A 27,131-nucleotide genomic window follows, 5' to 3' on the forward strand; every position below is an offset into this window, starting at 1 on the left:
CTAGTTCATTTATTGCCAGTATGGCATCTAATACCAGCAGTTTGCCATGAGACATTTACATTTAAATGCAAAAGTTTGGTGACATTTTGGCAGAATTAAACATGAACATGCTGCATTTAGATTTTTTTTCTGTGAAACTGGCAAGTGTAGTAACTGAAAACTGAGAAACAGAACAGAGAGTTTCATGAGAAACTTCTGCTTTGCCTTTCTGCTCCTGTAGATATAGACGTTGATTTTTAGTTTCCCTCACTCACTAATTCTGATGGAGCTGACCTCATGTTGTCTATATTTGGCCGGTTATCCACACAAATAAAATCACCACCTGCCTTTTTCCACTTTGTTGGAGCATTTTGATGGGATTCTTCCTTTTACTTTCCTGCCTTGAAGTTTGTAAATTCAGTGATCTCGTTGTCGTTGTTGATGCGACGCCGCCTCTTTGCTCGTCCCGCAGCGCCGGCTGAACCTGCCTCTGACTTTGTAATTCAGTACTTTTCACAATATTTTTTTGAAAAGAAAAAAAAAAGAAAAAATTACTGGGTTAAATATCACTAAACGCCTTGTTTTAACGGTAGCTTTGAGATGAATAGAAATGTAAAAAAAAAAAAAATTTATTTAAAAAAAAACTTCCAAAATATTTTTTGAAAAGAAAAAAACAGATTACATATCAGTATGAAGTTGGTATATATGCGTATATGGTTTCTTGCTTAGGTATGTTTGATTATGTTAGTGTGCAATCTGTTGCATGGTTGTAGAGTTGTGTTAGTGTGACGACAGTGGAGAAAAAAAGAAAATGGAAAAATATTTTTTTTATTTTTTTTTTGTTTGTGTTCTTAAATGAATCTGCAGTCTACTTCTCAGGGTCACAACCAATCACCTTTACTCTTTAGGAAAATGCAGATTTACTTGACGGCTGATGATTCTTTGTGCGTGCTCGGACTTTTTCCAGCTCCGTCCCAGCGAGCTTTCCCTCGTGAAAATGTTTGTGAGAACTAATTGACTCTTAGTTTAGTTGATCTTGGTCCCAGGACTGTGAAAATTAACTGTTGGAAATCCACCAAGATGGAGAGAAACTGTTGGTCTTTTTCAGCAATGTTTATATTTTACCTAACATGGTTTTAGAAATGTACTTTATGCTTTTTAACTTTTCTATTTTCCATGTTAACTTAGTTACATTTTGCTAAACTGTTAAAATATTTAAACCAAAAAAGTAGCAATGATTTTTAACCTTTCACTAGTTTATAATACTGATTTTATTTTGTTGTTGTTTAACTTTTACGTGTTTGTTAACATTTGTTGGCCTCGGTGCTCTGAAACGGTGGACTGACGTTTAATACGTCCGCTGTTGGGAAAGTAGAGCCCGGCCGAATCACCACACTGCAGGAGAGAATAATCTATATATCTATAAATAGATATAACTAAACTATCCATCTTACAGAGTGACTGAATCCCGCTGTGGGAGCTCATTTCTGCCAGGAAAAGGAAATAACTGACGAAATGTTGGGAATGACAAAAATGAAAGCGAGGCGAAAAATTATGAGATGGAAAGTCAAAAGTATTACTTATTCGATATATATATATATATATATATATATATATCACAATTTCAACTTTCTAACTCATAATTAAAATTTGAATTAAGTAATTTTTTTTAAATTATAAACCAGATTTTCAATTATTCCTGACTTTTCACAATTTTCTTTCTTTTCTTGGCAGAAATGGACTTCCATATGGAATCTCATGTTTAAACTTTAAATCTTATTTTTTTTCTGAAGATGTGTGGAAAATGTTCTTACGTTATTGAATGATCTCAAAACAGGTGAAAGCCAGACCTTCACATGTTGTTGACTTTTCAACAATAAGTTATTTTAGAGTCGACTTTATCGACCGAATCAAACATTAAACACATCACCAGTAAGATAGATAGAAATAAGTCATGTTAAAGAAGACGTTCAGGGAGAGGAGTCTGTGCAGTATAAACACACTAAAGCTCAGTAAAGATTTAATCGGTTGCGATGGAGCCTTTTTGCAGTGTGGTTCCTGAATCTCCAGTCACGGTAGCATTGTTAAGAAAAACGCTAACAAACGTTTGTTAGGCGTCTGTACGGTTTCACTGTAAATAATCGATAGCTGAGTGGTTCTCTGGTGTTTTTAAGCTTTTCTCTTATTTCTCGAATGTGTCTCTCTATGCTATCGAGCTTTGCAATCATGGACGATGTTATTATTGTTATTTTCTTTATAAAAGGCAAACTTAAAGACAGAAGGGATTGGAGGAGACGTCTCCTCCTGCTGTCGGGAGCCTTTTCTGTTCTCAGTTCATCTCTCCATCATCAAACTAACAGGGATTTGTAATGTTTTTGTTCAATGCCTTGAAATTTGTGGATCTCGTGCCTTCCAGGTTGAAATGTAAAGACAATGCATCAATGAAGAACTTGAACTCCCTTTTATTTTTGTTTTTCTTACGTCTTGAGTGGACATAATAAATAAAAACACACAAACGGACATCAGAAACCAACTATGCACCACTCGGAGGAAGCTTCTCTCCGCAACCGCCGCCCACCGACCTTTTTATAATGACTCAACAAACCAGACAGAATGATGTAGCAAAACCTCTTTTCTCCTTGTTTATTTTAAGAAAAAAGTGTGAAGAATATTTTGTGGCATTTTTATTTTTCACCAAGTGTTAGACGCTTTTTTTTTGTGTAGTTTACTGGAATAATACAGCACTTTGCCAAAAAGGAAAAAAAAGGTGTAGGAATTTTAGGGTTAACTTTTTATTTATCAACATAACTGGTCTCCATCTTTGTATTTTGGATGTATGACAGATCAATTCACTCTGTTCTGATGTCAAAACAAATTGCTAATTATCAGTGGGGTCATCTGTTTTTGAACTGTAATAGTTAATACATGTGATCTCTCATTAGCCTATAATAATAAATGTTTTCATACGCAGCTCTCTTGTCTCTGTTTGTTTGTTCAGCCCTCCATAGAAGACAAAGTAACTCAAGGGCTACATATTAGCTTTTTGTGGAGCAATGAACTACATCTCATGGACTTCATCAGAGAATGAAAGTTTGGCGATGTGACAACAAGTGGTCGTACATTTATTAGCCTTAAAGCTGCAGTTGGTCACTTTGAGTTATTTTTACAAAACTGTCACTATATCTTGACGGTAGAACATGAGACAAATAATCTGTGAAAAATAATCATGTTCCTCTAAAATATAAAAAGTTGTAAAGTAATGTATATACTGTACATCGTTAGATCATTATTACTGATGCAACAATATTAAATAAAGCCATGTGTCAGCTGCAGAGCAAAGCAATAAATACATAAAATAAAAATAAAGTTGACACCTCTGGTCACTTTCCAAGTATCAGTTAATAATATAAAATAAAGATTCAAGATTCAAGATGTTTATTGTCACGCTGGTTATACAAGTACAATCGTGTGAAATGCTTTTTGCTGGGAAGCTACATTAAAAATAAGTTATATTACAATTATAAAAGGAAATACTTTGTACAAGGCATATTAAGAACATATACATATCAGGAAGTATGAATATACATATATAAGAAATACTTTGTACAAGGCATATTAAGAACATATACAGTATAAGATATATGATTGAGGTACTTTTTGTGTGAGAAGGTGTCGTATGAATTATCTATTTAAAAATCTGATGGCCTGGGGGAAAAAGTGTTCGTCAGTCTGCTGGTGAGAGACCTGGAGGTCCTGTATCTTCTACCAGAGGGCAGGAGGGAGAACAAGCTGTTGTGGGGGTGTGTGTCGTCCTTAATGACCCTCAGGGACTTCCTGAGGCACCGCTGGGTGTACAACTCCTGCAGGCTGGGCAGCTCGCACCCGGTGATGTGTTAGGCTAAATATGTGTTGGGCCAAATAAAGCCAGGTTTCAGCTGCAGAACAATGCAATAAATAAAATAATAATGATAATAATAATGATAATAATAATAATAATAATAATAATAATAATAATAAATTGGTACCTCTGGTCATATAATATATAATATCATAATATAAAATAAACCCATGTGTCAGCAGCAGTATCTCTCTACCGGCTGTTTGACAGCTGCTCCACGTGTTCTCTCTGTTTACATTCTGCGGAGGAAGCACGCGGCGGTGGCAGCTCGCTCTCCCATTGGCCTGACGTCACGGAGGCCCCTCCTCCGGGCGGGACCCGGATGCGGAAGCTCTTCTGATGCCGCGTAAAAACATGTAAATATCTCCATAAAGAGTAAACTTATAAACATATAACCTCACGGTTCTGACGGGAGGGGATCTCTACGCGGGTACCGAGTCGTTTCTGTGTAACCGGAACGTACGGAAAGCGGTGTTAACGTTAATAAACCGTCCTTATTTACCGGAGTCCGTTAGAGATGAGTGTGATCTCCGGTGAAACACGGTAAATAACCCCGTTAATCACGTCCTAACGCCTCTAATGAGCTGTTACATCCAGGAGACGAGTACATGCATCACATGTAGACCTCTCGGTGTTGCTGGTTTGTTTAAATCTCAGCTCAGATTTAAACATTTAGCGGGTTTCTGTGAACCGGGAACGCGCATGCGCAGTGCGCGGCGGCCGTATGCGGATATAAGGAGGATTGGCGCCGGCGCCACAGCTGATGCATTCATTCATTGATCAGCCAGGAGGTAAGACCAGCGAGCCGAGCAGCACACCAACACTCATATATATATATAGCTTTATAACGTATTATCTCTGTTAGTACCTTCCTGCGGGTTGCATCATACGTGTTGATCTTAAATATGTGTTTTCCTGGGTGTAGTCTGGTGCTGTGTGAGTGGATGTAAATGTGTGAAAGCAGCCATATCTGAGCTTTAACTTGTATTTTACCTTATTTAAAAGGGTTCCCTCTTCTAGTGTGATCTATTGTAGCTTGTTTGAGTCGTGCGTGTTGTTATTGAGGTGTGTTTAATGAGATTATAATAGGTTTTAGTAGGTATACTAATACTTCTTGTAACTTTTAACATTTTTCAGGTTGTCTTTCTCTCTGTTGTGTGTTTTTATTAAATCAAGCAGATATGTATCTGTTTGTGTGTAAAAGCATCAGAGCAGCAGTTCATGTCTATGTCTGTGTTATCTGGTTATTGTTGACCTAGTTAGCAGTCTCTCGGCTAATGACTGTAGCTCCTCTCCTCAGCTCAGCCTCGCGGTGCTCTCGGTTTACACGGCTTTAATGCACTTTTATAAAGGTCTGTGTTCAGCTGTGTGGTTCCTAGAAGTTTAATCTAGCAGTCGAGAGCAGTTTAAAGTAGATATAGTGTATTTTTAGCGTGTATTTCTACTGGTTTCCCCCTGAGACTTAGAGGAGGTCTCTGCGGAGGCTCAGGGCTCAAAATCCTCCCGCTTCTGAGCTTCGGAAATTGGCGCGTCTTTGAGTTTCAAACCTCAAATAAAGTCCATATTTGCGCGTTTTCACAGATTAAAACTACACTATTGTTGTCTTGAGATGTTTACTTCGTTGCTGAAGGTGATAAATAAGCCTTGAAATGCAGCATTTTTGCGCTTTTTTTGTCTTAAATCGAGGGAACAATCAGCCCCCCTCCTTTTCTGGCTGTAGTCACCACACTAGCTCACTGAGCCTGGCTGGCTAGTCTGGCTCTCTATTAGCACACTTAAACCCGGTTTACCCATTAAACCATGACCTGATGGTTATTATGGGCTTCACATGTAGAGCTTTAGCTTTGTTGGTCGACCATTCATTGTTTAGTGGAGCTGCTTTGTCTCTCTTTACTCGCTATATGTGTTATCCCAGGCTAACTCCTACCAGGTTCAGACATGTAACATGTTGGGTCCTTGTGGTCTCCAGGACCTGATGTGGCTCTTCGAGGCTTTTTATAGCATCACTTAGTTGTTTCACTTGGTTCTGGTCTGTTACATGTTTATAGGACACAGCCCTGACCTCTAACATGTTATATACTGGTGATTACTGGGGCCAAGTGGCTCCTCAACATGGCCCCCCAACAGATCATGAAATGGCTCCAGGAGATTTGCATTAATTATAATTATATAAGCTCCACATTATCTTTGTTTCTGAGTGTCTGTGGAAGTCTACTTTTTTTCTATGCGAGTCTCACCTGTTCTGTTTTCTCTTTCTTTACAGCGGAGCCATAAATACACTCGACACAATGTCCAGACGCAGGTAAGCAACTGGTGGAGGTGTTTGTTCTCAGACTGTGGTGTGGGAGCCAACAGGGGGCCTCACTACCAAGAGGAGTGATCCTCTTTACTATAGCATATTCCTCTCTTTTTTTTTATTATACATAATAAAATGACACAATACAAAGACCTACAATTGAGGCAAAACATACTGAAAACCACAAAACAAAAACAGTCTGATCCTAGTACAATATTATGTGGATTTAGTAGCGTGTATTGACAAGTATCTTACGATACGTATCACGATACAGGGGTTACGATTCAATATATTAAGATACTGTAAGTACGGGGAGATATTGCGAAAACAGTCATAGTGTAAAGAACACACCACCATATGCATAAAATTCACCACTGCCATTTGTGGATGTCCTCTTATTTGCCGATTGCATTCAACAAGGCGAAGATCAGCCGGTACCGATGTTCGGCCGATAAATCGGTGTATCGCTAGTTTTCACTTGATCTACAACATTATTTCGGACAATGGAAATTTGTGGAATGATAGCCTAAGATCACATCATCTCCAATGTGGTTTCACCAAAGTTCTCTGTTATAATAGTCACTCGCATTTATTTTCAGTCATGTAAAAACCTCTTACAGAAACTTTAGCAAGTTGAGAAAATTATGGTTGCACCGATACCGTATCGGATATTGGGTCAGTACTGACTCAAATAGCTGGATCGGGTATCGGTGAAAATGGGGCCGATCTATTCATTTCAGTTCTATGTTTATATACTATATACATTATATTCTGGCATTTTAATTCCTGTTCATTTTGAAGATCTTTTTTTTTCTTCAAGTTACTGGTGTAAAATGTACTGTTTTATTAATAAATAATTCAGTAACTATATCTATATATTTATTTGTTACACTTTGTTTTTACAAAGTTAGGAAAACAGTATTTTAGTCAAGGCTGGTATTGCCTTACACATAAAAGAATGATGCCAGTCACTTCCACACAGTGAGGCATACAGCTTATTAATTAATTACTGGTATCGGATCGGTACTCTGTATCGACAGATACCCAGAGCTCGGTGCATCCCTAGAGAAAATGAACTGATGCAGTAGTGTTAATGAAATCCACTTATTTGATAAACCTAAAAGGTGATTCCTTGTACATACACGTTTTCTGATTTCCTGTCTGGATCTAAAGCTGTACTTTATTTTGTATTTCAGTGGTCGCATCACTTTGCAACCTAGAGATTCAAACACAATTGAGCTGACCCTCAGAGCCCCACTGAAGAAAAGGAAATCAGAGGTATTTATATTGATTTGTGTTTTTAATACTTTCCTGTGAAGCCTTTTGTTCTCTGTTTTTACAATATTAAGAGTTTAGCACTGGTACCAACTCACCGCTTTATCTTCCTCTCCAGCCCTCCAGGAAAAAACTACAACCTGCTGCCAAGAAACAAAGCTATGAAATACAGGTCAGTGTGTCCACATGTCATTACCTCTACATTATTATGAGTGTGTAACTGGTAAGAGTTGAAACCAGGGTGCGTTACTGGTTTATTATCTGTGTTTTGTGTCCCTCCCTCTTAGTGCAGCCCGCCCTGTTTTTAAAACTCTTAGCATGTACCTTCATGAGCTTGTAGTCGTCTTATTTGCGTGTACTTTCATGAGCTTGTAGTATATAGTTTACAGTAAAACCGTATGGTCTGTAGTCTTCTTGCTATAGCTTCCTATATTGAGAGCGTCCATTTTGTTATACCCTAATTCATATATAATGCACCTGATAGTTCTTTACATTTTTATTTATTTTTAGCTTTTATCCCTGTTTTGTGTCCTACACATTATCCATGTATTGTACAAAGCACCTCAAATTATTTATTTTTATATTAGATTTATCTTAATGATGAGGTCAGATTAAAGTGACTTAAAGGAGTTTCTGCTGTCACCATGCAGTACCTGCTTTTCACCACAAAGTGTCACCAGTTATCTTCACTGGAAAATTAAGTTCACAGTAGCGATACTTTAATTTACAGCATATTTAATTACAGGTAAACCTGGTGTGATTTACATTTAAATGCACATAACAACAAATAGTTCTACAGAAGAATAAAATGAAGAAAATGAAAGAAAATGCAACAATAAGAGAAAATGCAGACTTGTACGGATTAGTCTGGGGAAAAAGGAAAACTTTACAGATTTGACTGATGATGAGTAGAGTAATATTGGCTATTATTGTAGCCGTATTATTTGCAAATGCTTCACCGCACATGAGCACATTAAAAATGCCTATACAGACCTATAACATTGAGACCTTACAAGAATGCTATCCTTAAACAAATGTGTAATAACAAAGTAAATGAAGAACCATGATCCTAAAATCAATCCCTTCCAGTATCCCGATGGAGACTTGTCCTACTGTCGACCACAATGCCGCGCTGAATCTTCTGTTTTTATTAATTTTGTGTGTTTTCTTTTCTCAGAAGTGTTGGTCGGAGGACGGAGCGAGCCCGTGCGTCCTCATCGAAACTCCCCACAAAGAGCTGGAACCTGCAGATCCGTCCAGCTTCAAGCAGTACAGATTCATGAACCTCTTCATCAAGGCCTCCCCCATTCCCCAACTCAGGTATGTGTTTTACACCTCAATGAGGCTGCCGTTACTCAACACTTCGTGCTTAGCGACTACTCCGCCCGACTGCATTCAGAGTTTAATGCCCTCATTCACACTGAATTCTTCTTTTCAGTTGAGAGTTTTGTCCTGCTCAGACCCGGCATTAACATGCAACCCGAGTGATCCGATCACAAGTGAACAGCTTTAAGTACATCTGTTCACACCTGGTTTTAAAATGCGTCTGCAGTGACCACTTGTGATCCAATCTCAGCTCCTCGCTCTATACGCAAATATACACGTAGTAAACACGGCTAAAACAGCAGACGTGAATTTCCAACAGCTGAGAGATGAAACAATGATGTCTGATCTTAAAATGAATGAATGGTAATAGTAGGCGTTTCTCTTCCAGCTGGGCCAGCTCAGACGACGTGTGGATCAAAATGCTCAACAAGGAGCTGAAGTACGTTCATGACAAGAGCTACCTGCAGCGGCATCCCAAACTGCAGCCCAAGATGAGGGCGATTCTGCTGGACTGGCTGCTGGAGGTGAGGACTGAAAATATCCTTTAGATTGTTCTTATTATTCACAGATCATTTTAAGATGCATCATCTTTATAGAGTCAGCCAGTTGGTAAAAGTGTATCCGTGTGTGTGTGTGTGTGTGTAGGTGTGTGAGGTGTACTCCCTCCACCGGCAGACGGCCTACCTCGCTCAGGACTTCTTCGACCGCTTCATGCTGACTCAGGAGAACGTCAACAAAGACTACTTGCAGCTCATCGGCATCACAGCGCTCTTCATCGCCTCCAAGATAGAGGTGAGTCCCTCCTCATCCTCCTCTGTTCAACATTTTAAAATGTCTACAATAAAATACATATATACTATTTGTAGTGTAGAAATCACACCATCATCTAGATGTTTAATTGCACCATATTATTTTTGTATTCTTCTGTTAAATAACTGTTTTCTTCTCTTCAGGAAATCTACCCTCCTAAAATCTTAGAGTTCGCCTACGTCACAGATGGAGCCTGTGAAACTTGGGACATCCAGCGTACAGAGCTTCACATACTAAAGGTATGTTCATCAACTAAATCACTCTGTTCAGACTTCTTTCTAGGTCAAGAGATGATTATGCTGTAGTGATGTACAAATTATACTAGTGGAGATGTGCCAGAATACAAGAACAGTTTGACCAAGTATCTTGAATTACTGAAATAAGATTAAAGTACTGAAACGTCATCCTAAATGCAATTTAATTAAAAAAATAAATAATTACCCTCATCACTAAGAAAAAAAGCAATAGAAACATTTTTTTATTTCCTTGGGGCAATAATAAATAAATAAATCTTTAAAATACAAATCATGCACTGTTATTATACTAGTAACATTACTATTCCAACATGTCGGTTTATTGCCATGACACAGTACTATTATTCTAGATATTTACAGTAGGCTACTTTGAAAACATCTCAAATGGTGAAAAATCTTACTGATCATTTTTTGATCAAATACTGTGTATATGTAAATAATGGAATAACATGAAATGAGATTAACAGTGAATGTTCATAAAAATTGTAACTTTATTATCTTAACATCACTACTTTTATCACTAAATGAAAATTCAACCGTTTGGTCAAGCATTTTTTTTTGTTAGTAGAAAGTCTCTCTACCTCTACCCCCCTCTCTCTCTCTACACCTCTACCTCTACTTGGTTATTCTGTGGACTGTGTATGTAAACCTAAATCTGTTTGTGTCGTCCTGCAGGCGTTGAACTGGAATCTGTGTCCGGAGACGCCCATCTCCTGGTTGAAGCTGTACGCCCAGGTGGAGGCCCAGACGGACGGAGAGAACTTCCTGGTGCCGCAGTTCTCCCAGGAAACGTACATCCAGATCACACAGGTACCCCCCAACACCTGCATCACCAACAAACACATTAGATCATACAACATCAAACAACCCTGCTTCTAAAGAACACATCATACTGACCTTTGACCCGTGTGTTGCAGCTATTGGACCTGTGCATGCTGGATGTCACCTCGTTGGACTACAGCTACAGTGTTCTTGCTGCGGCCGCCTTCTGCCACTTCTCCACGTTTGATGTCGTTCATAAAGTCTCAGGTGAGTTTGATTTTCCACCTGAAAATCTGATTTAATGCTGCAATGAACATATAATCACTCAGTGTATACATTTCCTTCAAACTATCTATTCAACTGTGGATTTTCCTAATTCTTATAAAAATATTTAGGATGTTCTTATTTGAGTTTCTGATGAATTGGAAACATGATTAATTATTATAGAACATCAGAATTCAGTGAAGAAATGTTGCTGGAGGTGGTGTAGTTTTCTCAGCTTTAACTTAAATTTCTAACCTGTCAGGCCTGATGTGGGACGGCGTGGCTCCTTGTGTTCGGTGGATGAGTCCCTTCATGGACGTGCTGCGATCTCAAGCCAAACCTCAACTCAAGAACTTCCCCAAAGTGAAACCTGACGCCCGACACAACATCCAGACGCACGTGGCTTATCTGGACCTGCTGGTGAGCAAAACAAGCACACACACACACACACACACACACACTGCGGTTACAACCAAGGCTCAATACATACAAGTACTTTTTTTGTGATACCTTGACAGAGAAACTTTGTTTAAATAAATGCAGTCAATCTTTAAGAACTATCTGACCATATATTCAATGACAATTTTTGGTAATCATCAGTTCTCCGATACTCAATACACTTTACAACCTGCATTGCTAATAGTTTAGCCTTCTGCTATCCGCAGCCTAAGGCTAAATATTGGCAACATTTACTCTCCATCTCTGAAACGTTTCTCCGATATTGTAACTCACTAGAGCCTTGAATCACAGTTTGTCATCTCAAATGTATGTGATATCTGGATTCTGGCACCCAACAACACAGCAAGATGACATTTTAGATGTGGATCTGCTAGTGTTAGCCTCCAGTCTTTCCTTTTAATGATTTTTTTTGATGTATTTTAATTTTTTAGCTACAGCTAGAAGTTCTTTATTTATATGTAAATATATCCCTGTCAAATAAATAAATGACCTTTTTATGCCATTTTCTTTCGACATACTTTACTGACTTTTTATGTCAGTGTGACATTTTTGTTGCATGTTTGACATTTTTTTTGCCATACTATAAGTTTTTTGACTTGTTCCAACTAACTATACGATGGCTTTTTATGACCTTTTCAACATACTGTACTATGACTTTTCACCTGTATCAAAAAAAGCATGTGTTTGACACCCAGCCCAACTACATGACATTAGTAACAAAATAATTACTTGGACGTAGGGATGTCACAACAACCGATACTTGGACACCAAGTCAGTGCCAAAATTCTGAAAAAGGAACGGTACTTGTTTTTTTTTTTTTTACAGTACAGCATGTACCATCAGGGTTCAAGATTAACGGCGTCCCGTCGTCGACAGAAAATGTTTGGGTTCCGGCAGCCACACCCTATTTTTCACAACGATTCTTAGTTTTAAGTGATTATACACTAAAGAAAATGTAATTTATTAACATTATTTTCCATTACCAATAGATCCCCCTAAATGTTACACACTGGTCCTTTTTAATAACACTAATGAAAGCAAGTTCTCTGCAGGGTTACCGTCATTAACAGTTCAAAAGTCGACTGATTCAAGTTGTAAAATATTGTTTTGCAATCCTTCGTGACTAACGTTGAATTTGTTTTCCGTCCTACAGAAAAAATGTCAGGACCATCAACTCGACAGCCTCGACTGTCAGCTGTCGCCCGTCGCCGTGGGAACAATTCTGACTCCGCCCAGCAGCACAGAGAAACCAGCCAATCCTTGAGCAGGACACGCCCAGCGAGGACACGCTACCTCCCCGTACAGTTTTTGACCTGAAGGTACCTCTCACACCACGTCCGGTCCGCACCAAATGGGATGCGATTTTAGGACAAGATTAACTTAATGTAGCACGTTTTAATTTAATTCCGTTTTAAACACTAAATCAGGAACTCTGATTCCTGTCAGTATTTTTATTAATTTGGTTTTATAAAACAATTTATAGGATAATTAGTTTAAATTTGAGCAGCAGCGACCGGAGTCCACTGATGTAAAGTGGGGACGCAAACTGTTTTTGTTTTTTATTATTATTATTATTATTTTTAAAGTGTTTTTTTTGAGAGGAAACCAAAACATTTTATACCTGTGAGGTATTTATCTTGGAGTTTTACTGGTGCTATTCTTGAACTTTGAGGCTTAAATGCTTTCAGATGGTGCTTCAGTTAGATTCTCAGGAACATTTAAGTGAGGAATCTCATTTCATTCAGCTCTGAAAGTTGAAATCTCCCTCATGAATTCCAATTTAAATAGTGTGCTCGCCACAAGAAAATGTGATTTATCTACAAAGCGAGCCCGCTCTGTGTTTTGCTACGCGAGCCATACGAACAATCAAGACACTTTATTAGCTGTTTAACATCCGGGAGGTGTTTTGAACGCACCTGACCTGTTTGCGTGGCTCAACAATTCCCCCTTTTTAATCTTTTATTATAGTTGCAACCTGGTTGCACAATTTTGTTACATTCCTGGGAAACTTGACTTGCATAGGAAAACTGCACACGATTGTGCAAGGTTTTTGCTTTTCATTTTTAAGTGCTTGTATTTATTGATAAGCCTTAGTATGTAAAAACAAAATGTCTGTCTATATGTAAAAAAAAATAAAAAACATTTCAGTTTGATTGCTGCCAAAGGCAAAAGCTATTTATGATTTTGCTGTGACACCTGTTGTTGAAATACAGTTCCTCATTAAATGTTGTACACTAGCCTGTCATTTCTTAGTGCCTTTAAAATAAATATGAACTGTACAGCTACTTGAGATGAGCTGCAGTGAGCCCAAAGGCTGTTCAACAACCTGTGACTGTAAACCGTAAGCTCCTCAGCTCGATGGAAACTCTGCAGTGAAAAACAACCATGTGAACTGTATGCAGATGTTAACGAATGTACCTTTGTAAATAGAGCAATTCAGAAATGTGTAATTTTCTTTTATATTGTAATGTTTTAAATAAATGGAGTGAAATGAAAGTTTGGTCTATATTTTTCTGTCCTGTGTGAATACTAATGAAATACTAAAAATCCCTGTTTTGTTAGTAAACATGATTTATGTATTTAGTGGGAGGAGCGTTAAGTGGAGGCAGAATAATTCTCTGAACACGTTAGTTAAAGCTGGCTAGCAAGTGTTGTTGGCTTGTCTTTTTAACAATGGCTGAAGACAATACTAGTTTCTCTCAATATGTTCTGTCACTCACTCTGCAGGATCACGAGTGTTAGTTGAGAAAGTTAACATTAACCAATGAGACCAGATTAGCCGACCCCTACACCGCTAGAGACTCCTTCAGGAGGAGTAGACGGCTGGTTTACGTTAGTTAGCTAGCTAGATTGTCTGGAGTCTGACTGGTTAGCCAGCCAACGCCTGCTCTCCTCCCGGTGAAGTCAAGCCCCCAGGAAGTGTGCCGGTCGTCAATCCCAACTTTTGTAGAGGCCAAATGGCGGTACTGCAACTTCCGTGTCAGTCACATGATGCAATTGGGCCCAAAAATACTTTTTCCCATAGACTTACATTGGGAAAGAGACGTCTGTAACTCAGCGGATAATGTTTTTTGAGGTGAATCAACTTCATAGTATGAACACCTAAACTACTAATAGCCAAATCCAGAGTTATTTCCCTTCCTCCGTTCATGTGAATGAGACCCAGACCGAGGCTGAAGTGCAGGCCGTGACAAAGGCGTGACGGTGTATCTATCTATCTGAACTTTTTCAACTTACTATACAATGGGGTTTTTTTTTCATGACATTTTTCGACATACTATGACTTTTTTTCATAAAATTTTCCACTACTATACCATGACTTCTTTCGACATGACATTTTTTAACATATTCTACCATGGCTTTTTTAAATAAAATTTTTCAACATACTAGTATGACTTTTTTTCATAAAGTCTTTCTATATACTATACTTTTACTTTTTTTTTTTTTTATTTTCAACATTAAATTTTTTGACATGCTACTATGAGTTTTTTTTTAATAAAATCTGTCGACATACTATACTATGATTTCTTTTCAAAAACATTTTCAACATATTATACTATGACTTTTTTTCATTAAACTTTTCAACGTACTATACTATGACTGACATAATATTCTATTATATTATTATATATAGGTGTAGACTGTACTCTATACAAGTACGTAGTAGTATTAGTAGTATAACGTGGGGTCAAAGTTTAAAGTTACTGTGAAGAGTGCTTCTATATCTCGTTCTTCAGAGTTTTATATCTGTATACATCAGTAAAGTGTGCAGGTTAGAATTCTGGTATATATTAATTTGTGCATCATCATGCATAATAGAAACGTAATCATATACAGTATCTTAGTTCAACACTTCTTTGTACTCCCGTCACATGTATACACTGATCAGAATCAGTATTTGTGGTTAGACGTTGAACACAGGAGGATGAGGAGGGACTCACATCTATCTTGGAGGTGATGAAGAGCGCTGTGATGCCGATGAGCTGCAGGTAGTCTTTGTACACCTCACACACCTACACACACGGATACACTTTTACCAACTGGCTGACTTTATAAAGATGATGCATCTTAAAATGATCTGTGAATAGTAAGAAGAATCTAAAGGATATTTTCAGTCCTCACCTCCAGCAGCCAGTCCAGCAGAATCGCCCTCATCTTGGGCTGCAGTTTGGGATGCCGCTGCAGGTAGCTCTCGTCATGAACGTACTTCAGCTCTCTGTTGAGCATTTTGATCCACACGTCATCTGAGCTGGCCCAGCTGGAAGAGAAAGACCTGCTTTTACCATTCATTCATTCATTTTAAGATCAGACATCATTATTTCATCTCTCAGCTGTTTGAAAATCTTTATATTTCTGCCAGACAATGAAAATTTAAGTCACACAACCTTATGACCTTTTTATACTTTTTTGACATACTACACTGACCTTTTTTTTTTTTTTTTTGACATACTATAACTTTTTTATATATATTTTTTGACATACTATATCATGACTTTTTAAAAAATATTTTTTGACATACTATACTATGACCTTTTATGATTTTTATGACATGTCTGTCATAATATTCTTCTGTAATACTATAGTATGACATTCGCTATGACTGACATATTTTCTTGACATACTATATGATGACTTTTTATGATTTTTTAGTGACATACTCTACTATATCATAAAAAGTCCTAAAAAGTCATAGTATAGTATAATCACGATTAACTATTTTAATTAATTGACAGCCCTAATCTGCACTAATCAGATTATCTGTGCTTCTCAGTGACATTTCTATGAATGAAGTCTAATCTGTGCTCCAGTAAAGTGTAATAATGCTTCTCTAGTTTCCACTCTGCAGTGACGAGAGCAGAAACCTTCCGACAGACAGAAGCTCTCAGCTCAGTGTGACGTCTGTAGTTTAATCAGCCGCAGAGAAAACAAATAAGACTTCCAGCATGTGTGAAGAAAAACACTCGAGTGTTAATGAGACACAAGATGTTTCTGCAGCAGTTCATGAGCTGCTAGTCAGAATATCACACATTAAATCACTTTGTTTGGTGGCTGGGCCTTCCTGTGTACAAGTGTGTGAGTTTATAGGTGTGTGTGTGTGTGCGTCTGTGTGTGTGTGTGTGTGACATATATAAATATATAGGGTATTGTGGCGGAGCAGAGGCCTCTCTCCACATACATGCACCCCCGCTGTTGAGTGAATGTATTGTGTCGGCCTGGGAAAGCGTGGCCATCAGAGCATGATAACCTTCATTCATGGTTTGTAATGATGCATCTGCTTCATGTCAACTCAATGTCCACTCTGTGTGGGTGGAAGGTCAAAGGTCATGTTCCCAGCAAACACTGACTCAGTAAAATGAACAAAGTTTTTAAATCTACTTTACACTGCACATCTGAATGTTTGCATGTGTACATATGCCATAATAAAAAATATAATACAATATAATGTAATATCATGTAATAAAATACAATGTAATAAAAAGTAATATAACATAATGTAACGTAATATAACGTAACATAATATTTTGTATTACAAAATATAATGCAATATAATATAACAATATAAAGTAACATAATAAAATATATTATAATATAATATAATGTAATATAATATAAGAAAATATAACGTAACATAATATATTATATTAATATATAATATAATATGAAATAACATAATATAATGTAACATAATATAATATTATAATATAATAAAATGTAATATAATATAATACTATAATATAATATAACATAATATAATGTAACATAATATATTATTATGTAATATAATATTATACTATAATGTAATATAATATAACATTATATAACATAACATAATATATAATATAACATAATATAACGTAACATAATATATTATAATATAACGTAATATAATATAACGTTACATAATATATTATTATAATGTATTAAAATGTAATATAATATAACATAATATAATACTATAACATAATATAATAATTAATATAACATAACATAATATGATATAATATAATATAATATAACATAATAACACAATATAACATAATATAATATAATATCCTGTACATGTACCTGAGTTTATATGCTGTCCCTACCTGCTGGAGGAGGTTCAGGGTTTGGGGGTCAGAGGTCACAGTCTGGGTCTGAGAGCAGTGGGAGGGACTCTCATGAGTTATCATCCTGCTGCAGGACCTGATATTGAACCAGCAGGCAGGACAAGAAACACACACAGGACATGAGGACATACTGAACTGTAGCTGCAGGAGCTTACAGCTAAATTACACAACTTTACATTTCTGACTTTAACCTCCACAAAGTGTCTTTTTATCATCAGTGGAAGAAAAACTCTGATCTTTTACTGGAGTAAAAGTAAAAGTCCTGCATTCAAAATGTTACTTAAGTAAAAGTAATATAATGTTACTGTCAGTGAGTGAAGCAGAAAACCATCCGGTCCTGTGTCATATCAGAGTTCACCACATGGTGGCAGCGTTGCTTCATGAGGGAATATAAACCTCAGTCAATGGTCCTAATCCAGTAATACAAACCATCTGTATACTATTTACTGAAAACATCTTAATACTCACTAATACTTTTAATAATTAATACTCTGTTACTTTCAGTTTCTTGGTGTGTTCACAAAGCAGGTTCGGAGAATTTTTACAGTGTTGTATTAGTACTTTTACTCTAACAGAATATTTTTACAGTGTGGTATTAGTATTTTTACTGTAACAGTATTTTTACAGTGTTGTATTAGTACTTTTACTGTAATGGAATATTTTTTACAGTGTGGTATTAGTACTTTTACTGTAACAGTATTTTTACAGTGTTGTATTAGTACTTTTACTGTAATGGAATATTTTTTACAGTGTGGTATTAGTACTTTTACTGCAGTAAAGGATCTGAATACTTCCTCCATCACTGTACTTCTGCAGTTTCTTCAGTGTGGGTTTTCTTTATTCCTATTATTATTATTATCATTATTATTAGTAGTAGTATAATTATTTATTTATTTCTTCTCTTCGTCTAAATCAGAAACCTGAACGGAGCTAAAAGCACCAACAAATCAACGTTTTGGGGAAAAGCCATTTTTATTAAAAGTCATATACAAAAGGAATATTCCATGTTTAGGTTGCTATAAAACGTCCATATGTACATCATATCATACAGATCAACACACATACACACACACACACTGGATCTACACAAACATCAACAGATGTGTCACAACATCTGGAGCTTCACATGAGTTTAGAAAAAGACACCTGTGTTTTTCCATTTGGATGCATAGCTTTGAGCTCTGAGTACAATTCTTTGAGGGCTCACTTGTTTGTTTTTATTCAGGAACCAGAAGAGAAATAAAAACTGACGACGTTGTGACAAACCGGCGCTACGATCCCAGGACCTCAGCGGCAAATATTCTTTTAATTCCTGAATGTATTCTGGGAAACACTTGAGACCTGAAGTGCAATTCAAAGTGGATTTGAGTTTGTAATGAACTCTGTGATTGTACTCTCTGCCTGCTCAGACTCACTACGTATAAAACTACATTCATCAGGCGGTGACAACATACGTGGCCGAGAGGTAGGCTGGGAAACAACCGTCAGACACGACGCTGGTTAACGTCTGTGGACACCCAACAAACTGCTGCTTTCTTTCTTTAATTTGGTTGTTTGGAGAGCGGTGTGTGACGCCCAGGTGGGAGGTCTAAACACACCTTTTTGGTCCTCATCTCACCGTCAGGGAGAGCTTCTCTAAACTAAATCAAACTGGACGCTTTAACGCAGAACAACAACTGCATTATGGGAAGCTGAGTAATGAAAAGACGACAAAGTGAACACAGAAGTTATTTAAGTGGAAATCAATCTGCGAGTTGAGCTCTGAGAGCAACACACTATTCATGTCTGAAGCTAGAGGTAATTGTACTTTACATTTTCTGCTACTTTATACTTCTACTGCATGACATCTCAGAGAGAAATGTTGGAGTTTTTACTTTAACAGGCATTTATTTGATAACTTTAGTTACTTTGCAGATTCAGAATAATAATACAAAGAATAAATAATGATGTAAAAATAAAAAATGAAAGTAAAAAACATTAACCCCCTGAGACCTGTGGAATTGCGGGCGGTACAGCGGGAAGGAGGTTAAATAACGCTCCAAAGTTAGGCTACATTTTGCTGAGGAAAAACTGTCATGGCCCTTTTCAAATCACAGCATGGCTTTTTCTATGGTGTTCCTCAGGGTCTTGGTGTCTTAATGTGGTATTCTGGAGGGATTATTGATAATTTTATCAATTCTTGAGTGGTAAAAAATGGTTAAATTTAGCACCAAATCTGTGTAACAAATGGTATCAACCCAAAAATTGCTGCAACAACTTAATAGAGCATGGGGATGACCATCATGAACTTCTATCATCATGTTCTAAACCCTTATACACTTTTACAATTTATTTTAAATAATGAATTCATGTTTATTTCTTATTAATGGCTAAAACAACTTGACACACAGTGCTGAGCAGCATCTCAAATTATTCTTCAGGTTCCCAGCTTTCAGATGATGTACACCACTTCTATGTGACATCTACTGTTGACCTGCTATCTCCCCCTAAAGACACCCTGTAGCCCCCTAAAAAAGACCAAAACAAAACAGGTCTATTGTGGGTCTCAGAGGGTTAATAAAATCAGGATTTTGTTCTCTCACATCTTGACTTGCAGATGATTAAAACTTGAGATTGTTTTGTGCTTCCTCATTAATAAATCTGATGGCCATCGCTGGTCTGAACTCACTTGCAGCTCACATTAACGTTCAAATCTGTTAATTTAGCTGCAGCCAAACAGACCCTAAACCAAAGAATGTACAGTATATTGCAAAAAAGTGAAACATCAGCGCCCAGCAGCAGAGCTACGCTTCCGCCATTTTTAACTGAAAATGACAAGTGAACGCCAGTGAAACGTCCACCTAAATAATGCCGTACAAAAGTAAAACAAAATTATTTCTATTCTATTGTGATATTCTACCGAAATGGCCCGTGTTGAACAATAAAATATTCTAAATTTAAGAAGCGTTTTCAGTACCAAAATGGCAGCAGCGGCGGAGTTTCGTCTCTTTGCCTCTACACTCTTTGCCTGAGCCACAGTGGCTTCACCACTACCCGCAACCAGCTGACCAACTAATAAAATAACAAAAACACTCAACGTGACGCCACCCAGCACGTTAACACGACGCACAACCAACTGCAGGTGAACGGGAGCTTCTGGAAGGTTTTTATACAAGGGAGTATAAAAATAATTTCATCTGAAAACTATCAAATCTTATTTTACATGTTGAAACACTGACGGGTTAAAAAGTGTTTCACCTGCTGAGCTCACAAGGCTTTGATTTCTTTATTTGTTACTGGATTCATCGGTCCAGTTTGAGGACTGAATCATCAACTAGTGCAACAGGAAGGTAGAAAATAAAAGCTGGTTATTGTGTTTGTTGGAGGTTAATGCCGACAGCAGAGACGTGACGTCTTTTTAAGAGAAGTTTGTCATTCGGGGAACTTTCTTTGTGAGTTTTTGTTAGTCAGGTGTGGGCTGTGTGGAGGGGTCAAAGTTCAAACTGTCACGGCGGAGGTAAAAAGATTAAAATGCCCTTAAAGAAGAACGTTGAGTTCTCTGTGAGAGACTCACATCAAGGCCTGGATGTTGTTAACAAATGAACCAGAATCATTCTCACAGTCAACCACAACATGTCTGACAGATTGATGGAAATATTCCTCCAGAAAACACTTCACATGTTCAAGAACAAAAGCCAGCGACCACCAAATGAAATAAACATGAATAAAGATGATCCTGTAAAGCTGGTACATGAACCCATAACAACTTCTGTCTGTGCTTTGTGTCTGAACTCAGACCTCCAACTTCTTTGTCCTGCAGCTACATAAAGAAACATCTGGATCACATAATGAACCTGCAGCCCTGAAAGTGTCACCGCTTCACTGCTGCCATCGCTCTACACGACTGCTGCCATCGCTCTACACGACTGCTGCCATCGCTCTACACGATTGCTGCCATCGCTCTACACGACTGCTGCCATCGCTCTACACGACTGCTGCCATCGCTCTACACGACTGCTGCCATCGCTCTACACGACTGCTGCCATCGCTCTACACGACTGCTGCGTTCACGCCACATTTACTGAAAGCTGTTTTTTTTAATGCCACAGGTGAGACGGGATGATTGTTTCTTGTTTTGAGGTTTCGAATTTGACAAACAGGGAGACAATCTGTGTCCCTGTGTACAGGATTTTAACATTTTTCGACTTTGGCAACTCCTAGCAGAAAGAGCTCAAATGATTCGTCAATATATTAGGAAGATATTTTGTGTTTTCAAGTAATTTTTCAAGCAAAAATGCTTCTTGATTGTGAGGATTTTAAGACTTGACCCTGGCTTGTTGTCATCTGCATTTCACACTAACTAGGCAATTAATTGAGAAAATACTTGACAGATTAATATATGATGAAAATAGCTGGTTGTAGCTCTAAAAAGACACAACAAATACATACTGCTATAGCCACCGAGGGAGTTTTTATGGCCAAAATAAAAAATAAATGAATAAATATGTCATTGAATGCGGCAAAAATAATATTAAAAATAAATGTAGTCATGAATTAATTTATAAAATGTGACAAATTGATATTTGTTTTAATTTGCTTCTTTATTTATTTATCTTTGTATTAATCCCCTTATTTACTTACTCTTCTGTTCAATTTTCCCTTATATTAATTTATGTATTTCTTTATTTCTTTATTAATATTTTTGCATTTATTTTTCATTTATTTTTAAATATATGTATTTATTTATGTATTTATTTATTAATTTATTTCTGCATGCTTTTCCCCAGGCTTATTTATTTCTATATTATTTTCGTTATACATTTCTGCCTCATTATACGAATGAGGGGGCTGTCACTCAACGTGTGTCATCATGGGGTCAATGCAAAGGGAAAATCGTGTAGAAATAAATAAATGCATAAATACATACATTTAAAAATAAATATAAAATGAGTAAAAAATAAATGCAAAAATAAATAAAAATATATAAATGTATAAATTTAATGACATAAATGAGTAAATAAATAAGGAAATTAAAGATAAATAAATAAAGAAGAAAATTAAAACAGAAATATCAATTTATGTCATATTTGATCAATTAATTAATAGCTACATTTATTTTTAATATTATTTTTGCTACATTTATTAATTTATTGAGTCATTTATGTATATATGTTTGATTTTGGCAGGTTCCGTCCTCCATAAGTTTTCTAGTGCGTTTACACCAGCAAAAAAGAAGCAAACTGGTTCACATCCAGTATGTGTGAAAAGTATTCGGACTAATAAAAACACCAGAAATGAGAACTTTAAAGTGTTTAGAAACTCTTTACTTTGAGTGTGAACCAGTTTGTTTCTGTTTGATCACTAAGAATAAATGTTTCTACAAACCAAACTTGTGCCTTCAGAATATCTTGAGTTCAATTTAAACAGAGAAGCTTTAAAATGTTTGTTTAACTCACAGTGTCTCTGCTCCTGTTGGCTCCTCATGGCTCACTGAACACACAGTTACAGGTTGAGAGGTTGCTCCCGCCTATAGTCAGGGCCAGCAGCCAATCAGGATGGAGATATTTGAGGTTTGTCTGGTGCAGCCAATCAGATTTCAAGGCCCAGTGTTCACCCACACAGGTGTTTTTTTTGTGGCTGATTAGGACTTTTTTGACTTTTGACAACAAAATTAGAGTTTCTTTCAGATGAAAATCTGTCAGGCAGTTAAAGAATTGTATTCTTTCTCAATATCTCAGAAATGTGGACACATTTACATTTGTAATCCAAACATTTATTTCTATCTTGTTTGTTTTTTTAACCCTTCATTACTTCTCTGTGCCTCCTTCATTTATAATGAATGCACTGTGTTTATCTCACTTCTTTAAACTCCCTAACATGAACTTTAATCTGATATTTAATAAACCAAAAGATGAGAAAATATCTGTCCTGAAAATATCTGTCCTGATTCTGACAGTTTAATAATTAATGAAATGTGACATAAATTGATATTTCTGTTTTAATTGACTTCTTTATTTATTTATCTTTGTATTAATTTGCTTATGTATTTACTCTTCTGTTTAATTTTCCTTTTTATTTATTTATGTATTTATTTTATAAATGTTTTAAATTAATGTATTCATTTTTGTATTATTTCATTTATTTATTTAATTTGCATTTAAAAAAAATATTTTTTATTTATTTTTAAATTTATTTATATTTATTTCTGCACGATTTTCCCTTTGCATTGACCCCATGATGACACATGTTGAGTGACAGCCCCCTCATTTGCATAATGAGGCAGAAATACATGAAGAAATGTAAAAAGAAAAGAATATATAAATAAATAAGTTTGGGGAAATAAATAAGGGGTGAAATGCAAAGGGAAACTCATGCAGAAATAAATGAATAAATAAATGCACAAATGCAGAAATAAATACAACATTCAAAAACAAATATAAAATAAATAAAAAATAAATGCAAATATAAATAAATTAAAAAATGAATAAAATTAAAACAGAAGAGTAAATAAATAAGGGCATTAATACAAAGATAAGTATATAAAGAAGCAAATTAAAACAAAAATATTATTTTAAGTCACATTTCATCAATTAATTAATGGCTACATATGGCTGACATATTTATTTATTTATTGAGTCATTTATTTTTGGCCCTTTCAGGGCTTCCGTAATTATCTGTACAACTCATCCTGTTTTTATTTGGTTTGTTTCAGATTGGACGTGAACGCAGCCCGCCGTCCCTCCCAGTCTGTATGAACCGTGTGTGGGTGGGGGTAGTGTAGTGCCCCCTAGTGGTGCTGAGGCAGCGGGTTGTGGCTGTGGCTCCTCTGTATGTAGGCCACAGCCTCCCTGTACGTTAGGGCCAGCTGGGGCCGGTCGTACATCTCGCTGAGCGACTGGAACTTGGGGCCCCACCGCGACAGCCTGTCGTTAACAAACCCTCCTTCATCTTCTTCCTCCTCTTCGTCGCCGGGGGCGATGACAATGTTTCTACGTGACGCGGCCGACCCCAGCGAGCTGAGGCTTCCTACCGACGACCCCGAGCCTTCCACACACCAGACGTGGTAGGCGTCCGGCGGCAGCGCCTCGCTGTCGTTGTCCGCCTCCCAGATGATTCTCGCCACGTAGCTTTTAAAGTCCACGTGAGAGCGCGACCCCGACGGGGCGTCCGCATAACCGTTGCTCGTCTCCATGTCCCTGTGAGTGGTGAAGTTGGCGTAGGTGGCGTCGCTGGTGTAGCTGTTGGCGGGGGCGTGCTGATAGTGGTGGGGGTGATGGTGGTGATGTGGGATGCTGAGGTAGGGAGCGCCAGAGCTGCAGGAGGAGCCGGACGGGTGAACTTCCTCCTGGGAGCCGGGCGAGGATTTGATGAGCGGGGCGGTGGTGCAGGACGACGACTGGGACAGACTGGAGCACAGCGGACGCTTCAACTCTGTGATGTCATAGCCGTTCTGGAAGGAAAGGAAGAAGGGAAGGAGGGACAAACATATTGGTATTCAATCCTCCTCAGTCTTCTCTAAAGAGTTGGTTTTCAATACTACAAAAAATTTCCTTTAACACACACAAATATTTAGTGTTATAACACGGCTGTGTTGAATACTCGATTCTGATTGGTCAATCCCGGTGTTCTACGGTCTGTTATTTCTGTATAACAGACCGTTGCTATGGGCGCAGCTCTGATGTCGGACTCTGGCGTACCGTTTTTGTGTCAAATTATTGATTTCTTCAGTAAGTAGCCGTGTAATAAGCGGGATAATGTACAGCTAGGGGGTCATTGTTGTGAAAGAATCCCTTTCAGGGTTTCATCGCCCTGTCTGGGTTTCTTTCACAACGATGACCGGCTCGCTGTACATTATCCCTTACATAACATGTTAACGCAAATTCGTTATAAAAACGTTTCGTTTTATTTCTTTCACGCATTATCGCAACCTGTGAGTTTTAGATTGTAGCAGGCTCAGTTTTAAAGCTAGAGTGAAGATGCTGGTATTGTATGAAACTAGATAAATCTAATGAATCCATTGGTACCAACCATGTCATACTAGCTTGTCGCCAAGGAGCTTAATTAACGTTACAAACAAACGTTTGGTGAGGAAAAGCTGGCATGGCCATTTTCAAAGGTGTCCCTTGACCTCTGATCTCGAGGTTCACTTCCTCCAATTCAAAAATAAAATCAAAATTGCAAATATTCTCTAATAATATATTATATAATAATAATAATAATAATAATAATATATGTAAAGTCTCAAATCTGACTCAATGCATCACATTAACGCACGTCTATTGGATTATTACCTCTGTACATTTCACATATTCTACTGCTCTTTTCATTTACATATTTTTAGATTTTTCTATATTTTTATATATGAATATGTTTATTGATATGCACCAAACACCAAGGCCAATTCCTTGTATGTGAAAACCTGCTTAGCAATAAACCTGATTGTCTGTTTATCAATAAAATGTTCTAGTTTCAAGCTTTTAACAGTGTTAAGGGTCCTTGTCTTCTTTATAAAAGTTAAAGCTGTTACGTAAAAGAGAACATTGTACATCGTGTGTGTGTGAGTGTATGTGTGTGTGTGTGTGTGTGTGTGCGTGTGTACCTGGTCCTGCTCCCCCCCCCCCCTCCTCGTTGTAGTTGAGGATGTTTTCTCGGATGTCCTCCCAGCTCTCGTGTTCAGCGGGGATGTGGTAAACTCCTCGCTTCCTGAACTTGTTACGGCTGCCTTTCTGGTTCCACACCGTCACCGCCACCAGCACCGCTGCACACACACACACACACACAGGACGATATTACTATGCATCTGTGCGTTGATGTGTTTCTGCACCACCGGGACAGATTTCATTTCCTTCCTGTACGTTAGTAGCAGCAGCTCATTAAAGCTGCTCTGTGGAGTCATTTAGCCTCAATCACAGGCGCTGATTCATGTTTTCACCCGTGGCTGCCCAATCTCACCAAGGTGATGATTGTCACAAAATCACTTTTTATTGCGCTTGTTTTAGTAATTATTAACAAAATGCGACACTGCTCTGCTACAAATTACAACAGGCTTCACCAGGGTTTCAAATTTTGTGAGACTGTGCTGGGTAGATCCTCGGATTTTGTATATTTTAAAGTTAAATGCATCAATCTGGAGCACTTCGTTTCTCCATCTACTGTAGGTAATACACTGACTATGGATAAATTACCTCATACAACCACACTGAGAAAACATCACAACCATTGCTTTAATTCATCCGATGTATTGACGTCATAAAAATGACACGATTGTTTTGTGAACTTTACGTAACGCGGTCTGAAGGTTCACGATCGATGCTAATGGAAAACCTATTGATGTGTTCAGCTCACTGTTACACAAGTTTAGAACAAAAGGTCTTTAGAGGAGACGGCTGAGTTTACATCACATTCAGTTACAGACTCATCACTCTCAGTTTAACTAGATTTAAGAGTTGATGTTAACAAACTATTAATCCTTCAAGGTTTTCTTCATTTGGGAACATCTTTGAAAGTGTTTTATACAGTCGGCCAGGGTCAAAAATATCAATATGTGTATTCATATTTAATGTCAATTGAAAATAAAGTAATTGTTTACATTTGGAAACCCATAAATCTCATAAAAGCACACATATCTCCTCCCAGTGGTGGAGTATTTTATCAGATCTGTGCTGGTGTTTGGCTCATAGAGATTCATCTACTTTTCTTTGTATTTTCTGTTTCAGTTG

The 27,131-nt window shown here is 37.3% G+C and overlaps 2 protein-coding genes across 2 annotated transcripts in view; one reads left to right on the forward strand and one right to left on the reverse strand.

The window, feature by feature from the left end:
- Positions 1-4,210: 4,210 nt before the first annotated feature.
- Positions 4,211-13,819, forward strand: ccne2 (cyclin E2). Its single transcript, XM_037783634.1, has 12 exons — positions 4,211-4,668; positions 6,141-6,179; positions 7,370-7,451; positions 7,567-7,620; positions 8,626-8,768; positions 9,163-9,298; positions 9,420-9,566; positions 9,728-9,823; positions 10,514-10,648; positions 10,756-10,867; positions 11,127-11,284; positions 12,477-13,819. Exons 2-12 carry the CDS (start codon positions 6,166-6,168, stop codon positions 12,585-12,587), a joined length of 1,188 nt encoding a protein of 395 aa, XP_037639562.1. The 5' UTR covers positions 4,211-4,668; positions 6,141-6,165; the 3' UTR covers positions 12,588-13,819.
- Positions 13,820-24,082: 10,263 nt separating this feature from the next.
- si:dkey-22o22.2 (neural-cadherin) overlaps positions 24,083-27,131 on the reverse strand; it is a 181,737-nt gene continuing 178,688 nt past the window's right edge. Inside the window, 3 exon segments of the mRNA XM_037783518.1 lie at positions 24,083-24,862; positions 26,012-26,032; positions 26,034-26,170. Of these exon segments, the coding sequence (XP_037639446.1) occupies positions 24,200-24,862; positions 26,012-26,032; positions 26,034-26,170 (821 nt within the window). The 3' untranslated portion in view covers positions 24,083-24,199.

Source organism: Sebastes umbrosus, chromosome 11, assembly GCF_015220745.1.
Source record: "Sebastes umbrosus isolate fSebUmb1 chromosome 11, fSebUmb1.pri, whole genome shotgun sequence".
Lineage (NCBI taxonomy): Eukaryota > Metazoa > Chordata > Actinopteri > Perciformes > Sebastidae > Sebastes > Sebastes umbrosus.